Source organism: Perca flavescens, chromosome 13 (assembly GCF_004354835.1).
Source record: "Perca flavescens isolate YP-PL-M2 chromosome 13, PFLA_1.0, whole genome shotgun sequence".
NCBI classification, from domain to species: domain Eukaryota; kingdom Metazoa; phylum Chordata; class Actinopteri; order Perciformes; family Percidae; genus Perca; species Perca flavescens.
The window spans coordinates 20,698,375-20,706,961 of record NC_041343.1 but is presented as its reverse complement, the minus strand read 5'-3'; the positions used below and the strand labels follow the sequence as shown (position 1 = coordinate 20,706,961).

Here is an 8,587-nt window from a genome sequence, read left to right as displayed (position 1 = left end):
TCTTATTTACATAATTCCATATGCAACAAAGAATTCCAATACCAGGGTATTAAACTTTAAGGTAAAAAATTATGTGACAAATATATTTGTACATGAATAAAATGAATGTTGGCATTAAGTGCTGATGTACAACCATAAGTGGAACAGAAAAATAAACTGTAGGTCTCTAAAAGGAAGGAACAATGCAACATCAAGCCTACAGAAATCTGGCAATAATGTAATTTATTGTTGTAGCAAGGCAAGCTACAAAGGAACAAAGGAAAATGGGCCATGAGTCATTTGTAAAAAATATCCGGGACTAATCACTGGTGAGCATAAATAAAATAGTTCATATTTCACCGTGTGGTTCCCCACCAGTCATTTAGAAGAGGAAATGATTGATTAGCAGCCAGCGTTTTACATACTCAGTCATTTGAACGTCTTTTTTTTTTTCATTTACTTTTTTTATTTTTGAATTCAGCAATGCATATTATAAACAGAAAACATCTTTGTTTAATCCATCTTGAAATCAACAAATATTGAGTTAAGTTGGAGAGTGCCAATTGCTACATCATATGCAAGGTCAATATGAGGCTACAAATATAATGCATTTAAAGAAATGAAAAGTTAACAAATACAAAAGTAGGTACATTTCTGGCACACAAAAAACAACTAAATGTGGGACTATGGTAGATACAGGTCAAGCTATAGCTCAGCTGCATTAATAATAGGCTGTTAAAATATGATTTAATTCATTATAAGAAGTGTTTTATATTGCAAGAGGTCAGATGTGTGTGAAGCCAAGTGAGGACTGAATGGGTATAGACGACTCATCAAAAGTACAGCATCATCACAAATCAATGTAATAAGACAAAAATAAATGTGATAAAAAGTATCTTTCTGGAAATGCTAATAAGCATACCATACAGCAAGCATTTCCATAGACACTGTATATAAATATGTCATTCAAATATATTAAAGAGCCTTAACTTATTAACTTATGTTAAATACAATGGAAAAAAAAAATACTGTAAATATTTGATAGTGCTCAGATCTGGGTCATAAAAACTTCCAGCTCAGACCTGAGCGTAGACCCTTTATCAAGTCGCTACAGTGACTGTTGTCCGGATTAAAAAAAGCATACCTGGACAGTAAAATTCTGAGGAAATATAGTTAGTTACTTGCCCAAAGTGGTGTTTAACTTGCCCCGGGCCATCAGGCAACCCTTATTTTTACTCAATATGAATCTGTGTAATTATACTGTGTATAGTTGCTCCTAAATGAACAATCACTAACATGCCAAACTATAAAATAAAATAAGCTGTAACAGAAATCCCTTCATAACTCTATTCATATCCCCCAACAATTGGCTTTATGTTATTAACAATGCTAAATACTCTTGAGGTTTCTTTGCTGGATACATTCAGTGAGGTTTTTCAGAAGATTGGGAATTGGTTTTTTGATGCCTGTATTTGTCCCATCCTTTAGCAACTCTTTACAGTTACCCTGAAAGACAAGAAATCAAGTTAATTCAGTGCACTACCTAACATAAACCAAAATAAGTCACTCTACAGCACTGTCTATCTAAAAGGGACAGCGTGTGTGTGGTACTCTAAACCTCCGTAACACAGATTTGACCTTCTCATTATGCAAATGTTATGTCAAAGGGAATTCTTACCATTTTGGGTATGGAATCGATATATTGTTTCAAGTTTCTCACAAGCTGCTTCTCTTCAGTCATATTTCCATAGAGTTGATGGTGATGCAGGATATGGTGCACTTTGCAGAAGAACAAAGCCTGTATGGAAGAAAATTGTGCAAAATTTCCATTGCAAATCATCTTCTTCAGAAAGTAGACACTGGACTAACACAAACATAAGTCAAAAATACTGCTGCTACTAAGTTTTGCCAAACATCACAGCACTTAAACTACAAGCAATGCAAAACAATGTTTGAAAGACATAACACTCTACTCACCCCACAGTCGCCTTTAACCACTTCGTCCACAAAGTATTCCTGTAGAATATAAAAGAAATATGACAATTTATTTTGCTTTAGGAAAGTAGTACTTTTTTACATGAAAGGATTTAACAAGATAATGCACCAAGAAATTGTTGCAAAAAAAACAACTTAACAGGCAAGAAAACAGTTCTGAGATGAGCTCTTACCCTACTCAGAGATTCATTGTATTTGTCGACCAGATCGATTACACTCTTTCCGTTCTCATTAAGGTGAGGAGTAGGATTGGCAACAGCTGGACCGACGAGCAGTGCCACAGCGGATACCATCAGAAACATCGTCACCTTCATGATACTAGCTCGTTGGCGGTCGACCTCTGGAAGAAGCTATTGTAACTAGTCTTTGAATTGATCACTCAATTGTCAGCTTGCAGCTTGCTCTTCTGAGGTCTTGGTTGAGAACACAAGATTTATACTTGCTTTGCCCACGCCTTTGGTTTCCCCCTCATTACAAAGAAAATGCAGTGAGTTTGCAGCATGTGTGATGAGATGTAGGATTAGATTGTGGTTGATGAGGAACATCACCAAAACTGAGCTATGTTTCTCTGAACCAAATCTAAAGTTGGTTGCCATACTAGTAGTAAAAAACAAGCATTCACCTACTCCAGTAAAAAAACAAGTCATAAATAGCCCATGTCCTTCACAAGAGATTTAATGACAGAACATTTTGAGCAAACAAAGTGGCAAACATGGAAATATAACTGCAAAGTGCAATATTTCCCCAAATTCTTTAAGCAGAACAGATCCTTCTGTTGCCATTGCTGGCCAGAAGATGGCTACCTGACACTGTATAAAGGATACAAACACCGGTGCAAGACTATATTAAAAGTGTATAAAGTTATTTTTTAAATGTTTTTGATTTGGGATGTCATCCAAGTAACGTTTGAACAAGAAGATCAAGGATTACTGTGCATTTTCAAAGGAGTCATTTGACTGCTCAGTGGAGATAGGACGAGAGGGAGGTGATGCTGCATTTTGTGATCTCAGAGTTCTGGTCCTGGTTTTTACGGATGCGGTAGAAGTGCTCAATGTAGCTGGACCGCCCCAGAAGCTCCACAAAGTCCTCGTCGTGGGTGATGATCAGAAGCTGGAAGTTGCGCTGGCGAGAGCGACTCTTGATGATTCTGGGGAGAGCGAGCAAGAGCAGATAATAAAGTACATTACGAGCGACGGGCATTGGAAACTAGCAATAGCTATAAAGATGGAGATAAAGTAGGAGATTTGTTGCACAAATGTCTATGTCGTAGCATCTGTCCCTATTCAAATAAACATGAAATGAAAAAAAAGAAAGAAAAAGAAAATTAAATGAATATCGTTTACACTTTACTAGTACACACCACATCGGAACAGCCTTTTTTGTTTTCTGGTGCAAAGCTTTTTGTCAGTCTATCAGTTTATCCAAAGCAAGGCTGGAGACATGGTTGAAGAGGCTTATACATTAGAGCCAGCATGTTGCACAGTCACTGTGTGTATTTCTGATGTTCTATTCTTCTGAGGACCTTAATGAGTTTGAAACCTATTTCTGATACCTTGGGAGTGAGAACATTTAGCTCGATCCTGTTTCCATCATGTGAATGAGTGTCCTCATAAGTTTAGAGGTAACTAGAATTACCGCCTTTATGCCTCCTCTAACTAGTCAAGTTGCAAGTCTGTCCAGACTCATAATATTTGCAGTTAAATTTTGAAGGAATTTAATAAAAAAGGTATTAAGGTCTTGAAGGAAACGGACACATTACATTTTGTATTGTATTTTTTTACGTGATTTCTCGTGACAAATAAATACATTCAAGTATTTTTTGGCAAAACAAAGATGCGTCACTCACATCTTCGCCCCACCAGCACAAAAAAATCTATACAATCACCACAGTTTTAAGATTTGTGTCACCAATTCAGTATCTGACAAGTCTCGCATTGCCAGACCTTCCTCCACTGCTCTGCAGAGGAGGGTCTGGCTAGTCCACAAAGCATTCAGATGGGAGAAAAATGTGCTCTAGTTTATTGGCATTTCTTTAAACCAATCAGAATAGTCTTGGGCAGCGCCTCTGCAAAATAGCCTCGGGAAGGAACTTGTTTTGGTGGAACGTGTACGTTCAAAGGTTGTTGTAGTCGTGCAACAGAAAACTCAGCTAGCTGTCTGGATATACCCTGCAGAGATCTGAGGAGCAGTTAACCATAGTCCTCATAAATCGACTGGAGTTTAAAATGCCAACACAAAGGAATATCGGATATCCGGCACAAAATGAGTGAAATCCGGCGGAATTTCCGTCGGCAACAAAGCAATCCCAGAAGTGGAACGTCATGGATATATACCAGTATCTGAACAAATGTCTGCCCTTTTGTTTCTGAGTTATGGCGTTGAATAATGGCCAAAGTGTTTTTGCAGAACATTATGATGTCACAGTGAAGTTAATTTGATCCTATTTGACATTTGTGTGACATGTCATAATAAGAGTAGAAATTCTTAAATTTTGGCCCAAATTGCATTTTGTGAGGTCACAGTGATCTTGACAAAATTGAATAAGTTCATCCTTCTATCCAAGTGGATGTCCGTGCTAAAGCTGAAGAAATTCCCTCCAGGGGTTCCTGTGATATCACGTTTATAAGAATGGACGTACGGACAGACACACGGACAAACTGAAAACATAATGCGTCCGGCCACAGCTATCGCCGGCACGGAGGCATAAAAACATTGTGTGTGTGTGTGTGTGTGTGTGTGTGTGTGTGTGTGTGTGTGTGTGTGTGTGTGTGTGTACTGACTCTACGAGGGCGTGTGCCAGTGACTCAATGTTGTCTCGGTCCAAGTTGGTGGTGGGCTCATCCAGGGCCAGGATTCCACAGTTCAGACAGAAGGTCTCAGCCAGAGCTAGACGGATGATCAGGGACGCCAACACCTAGACACACATCGCCACATTAGGGGGACAAAACAAGTACAAACCGATTTTTTAATTCCACTTGTATACATTTCAATGGAAATGGAAAATACTGCAAGAATTTGATTTAATATACACTCACCTAAAGGATTATTAGGAACACCTGTTCAATTTCACGTTAATGAAATTATCTAATCAACCAATCACAGCTGCTTCAATGCATTTAGGGTTGTGGTCCAGGTCTAGAAAATCTCCTGAACTCCAAACTGAATGTCAGAATGGGAAAGAAAAGGTGATTTAAGCAACTTTGGTTGTTGGTGTGAGATGGGCTGGTTTGAGTATTTCACAATCTGCTCAGTTACCGGGATTTTTACGCACAACCATTTCTAGGATTTACAAAGAATGGTTTAAAAAATTAAAAACATCAAGTATGCTGCAGTCCTGCGGGGCGAAAAGGCCTGGTTGATGCTAGAGGTCAGAGGAGAAGGGGCCGACTGATTCAAGCTGATAGAAGATCAACTTTGACTCAAATAACCACTCGTTACAACCGAGGTATGCAGCAAAGCATTTGCGAAGCCACAACACGCACAACTTTGAGGCGGATGGGCTACACCAGCAGAAGACCCCACCAGGTACCACTCCTCTCCACTAAAAATAGGGACATGAGTCTACAATTTGAACGAGTGCACCAAAATTGGACAGTTGAAGACCGGAAAAATGTTGCCTGGTTTGAGGAGTCTCGATTTCTGTTGAGACATTCAGATGGTAGTCAGAATTTGGCGTAAGAATGAGAACATGGATCCGGTGTAATGGTGTGGGGGATCCCTTTCGCCTTGAGAACTACCTTAATTCTTTGTGTCATTGATTCAACAAGGTGCTGGAAGCATTCTTTAAAAATGTTGGCCCATATTGATAGGATAGGGTCAAACACGGTATTAGTATGATGTTCCTAATAATCCTTTAGGTGAGTGTATGTGCTAATACAGAAAATATTTTTTCTATTACCTTCTGACCAGCACTGCAGCGCCCTCTCATATCCAAAGCCGTGTCTCCTTTCACCATAACTACTCTGTAGTTGTAAACCCTCCTCCTGACTCCAGCGGACGAGTTTTCGTCCACATCAGACCTGATCTCCACGTACTCAATGTCTGGAGAGGGGGCCAGAGGGAGTGATGAAACACAGATAGAGGGAGGAAATGAGGGAGATGAACTATGTATATACACAAATACTACATACAAATCATAGTAAAAGCAAAAATGCACCTTGACCCCTGTAGGTGCTGCGCCATAGGTCTCTGATAATCTTGTTGATCTCATCCATCTTCATGCTGTGGAATTTCATGATGGTTCTGAGGGGGAAAAAAGAACATAAAGTTACAAACCCAATAGTAGACTAGATACTATGCTGCCTTCCCAAAAGCCAGGCATCTACTAGACATCACCCAAGCCTAATTTCGGTTTTGAAAATCAGGTGACCAACTCAAGACAGATGCAGACTCATGATTGCGATTTCCATCTATCCATCTTCGTCCGCTTATCGGTATCGGGTTGCAGGGGGAGCAGCTCCAGCAGGGGACCCCAAACTTCCCTTTCCCGAGCAACATTAACCAGCTCCGACTGGGGGATCCCGAGGCGTTCCCAGGCCAGGTTGGAGATATAATCCCTCCACCTAGTCCTGGGTCTTACCCGAGGCCTCCTCCCAGCTGGACGTGCCTGGAACACCTCCCTAGGGAGGCGCCCAGGGGGCATTCTTACCAGATGCCCGAACCACCTCAACTTGCTCCTTTTGACGTGAAGGAGCAGCGGCTCTACTCCGAGCTCCTCACCGTATCTCTAAGGGAGACGCCAGCCACCCTCCTGAGGAAACCCATTTCGGCCGCTTGTACCCTGGATCTCATTCTTTCAGTCATGACCCAGCCTTCATGACCATAGGTGAGGGTAGGAACGAACACCGGTAGATCGAGAACTTTGCCTTCTGGCTCAGCTCTCTTTTCGTCACAACGGTGCGATACATTGAATGTAATACCGCACCCGCTGCGCCGATTCTCCGACCAATCTCCAAGGTACTTGAACTCCTTCACTTGGGGTAAGGACTCATTCCCTACCTGGAGTAGGCATTCCATCTGTTTCCTGCTGAGAACCATGGCCTCAGATTTAGAGGTGCTGATCCTCATCCCAAACGCTTCACACTCGGCTGCGAACCGATCCAGTGAGTGCTGAAGGTCGCAGGCCGATGATGCCATCAGGACCACATCATCTGCAAAGAGCAGCGATGAGATCCCCAGCCCACCGAACCGCAACCCCTCCCCACCCCGACTACGCCTCGATATCCTGTCCATAGAGGTTACAAACAGGATTGGTGACAAAGCGCAGCCCTGGCGGAGGCCAACCCTCACCTGAAACGAGTCCGACTTACTGCCGAGAACCCGGACACAGCTCTGACTTTAGTCGTACAGAGATTGGATGGCCCTGAGAAGAGACCCCCTCACCCCATACTCCCGTAGCACCTCCCACAGTATCTCCCGGGGGACCCGGTCATACGCCTTCTCCAGATCCACAAAACACATGTAGACCGGTTGGGCATACTCCCAGGCTCCCTCCAGGATCCTTGCGGAGTGAAGCGCTGGTCCGTTGTTCCACGACCAGGACGGAATCCACATTGTTCCTCTTCAACCCGAGGTTTGACTATCGGCCGAACCCTACTTTCCAGCACCTTGGAGTAGACTTTACCAGGGAGGCTGAGAAGTGTGATACCCCTGTAATTGGCACACACCCTCTCCACTCCTTTGGCATTGTCCCAAACTTCCACGCAATGTTGAAGAGGCATGTCAACCAGGACAGCCCCTCCACACCCAGAGCCTTGAGCATTTCTGGACGGATCTCATCCATCCCAGGGGCTTTGCCACTGTGGAGTTGTTTGACTACATCAATGACTTCTGCCTGGGAAATGACAACGATCCCCCATCATCCTCCAGCTCTGCCTCTAACAGAAGGCGTATTAGTCAGATTCAGGAGTTCCTCAAAGTGCTCCTTCCATCGCCCTATTACCTCCTCAGTTGAGGTCAACGGTGTCCCATCCTTACTGTACACAGCTTGGATGGTTCCCCGCTTCCCCCTACTGAGGTGGCGAACAGTTTTCCAGAAGCACCTTGGTGCCGACCGAAAGTCCTTCTCCATGTCTTCTCCAAACTTCTCCCACACCCGCTGCTTTGCCTCTTTCACGGCAAAGGTGCAGCCCTTCGGGCCCTTCGGTACCCTGCAACCGCCTCCGGAGTCCTCTGGGATAACATATCCCGGAAAGACTCCTTCAGTCGGACGGCTTCCCTGACCACCGGTGTCCACCACGGTGTTCGTGGGTTACCGCCCCTTGAGGCACCTAAGACCACAGCTCCTCGCCGCAGCTTCAGCAATGGAAACTTTGAACATTGTCCACTCGGGTTCAATGCCCCCAGCCTCCACAGGGATGCACGAAAAGCTCCACCGGAGGTGTGAGTTGAAAGTCTGTCGGACAGGGGCCTCCTCCAGACGTTCCCAATTTACCCGCACTATGCCTCAGATCAGATGAAACGATTATAAAATTGATCATTGACCTTTGGCCTAGGGTGCTCTGGTACCAAGTACACTTATGAGCATCCCTATGTTCGAACATGGTGTTTGTTATAGACAATCCATGACTAGCACAGAAGTCCAACAACAAACAACCACTCTGGTTTAGATCAG

The 8,587-nt window shown here is 43.2% G+C and overlaps 1 protein-coding gene across 1 annotated transcript in view; it reads right to left on the bottom strand.

The window, feature by feature from the left end:
- Positions 1-2,633: 2,633 nt before the first annotated feature.
- Positions 2,634-8,587, bottom strand: part of rad50 (RAD50 homolog, double strand break repair protein) — a 34,188-nt gene continuing 28,234 nt past the window's right edge. Inside the window, exons 25-28 of the mRNA XM_028595324.1 lie at positions 6,131-6,216; positions 5,873-6,015; positions 4,755-4,888; positions 2,634-3,121 (exon numbers count right to left, since the gene is read on the bottom strand). Coding sequence (XP_028451125.1) covers positions 2,935-3,121; positions 4,755-4,888; positions 5,873-6,015; positions 6,131-6,216 — 550 coding nt within the window. The 3' untranslated portion in view covers positions 2,634-2,934. The remainder of the gene's footprint in view (positions 3,122-4,754; positions 4,889-5,872; positions 6,016-6,130; positions 6,217-8,587) is intronic.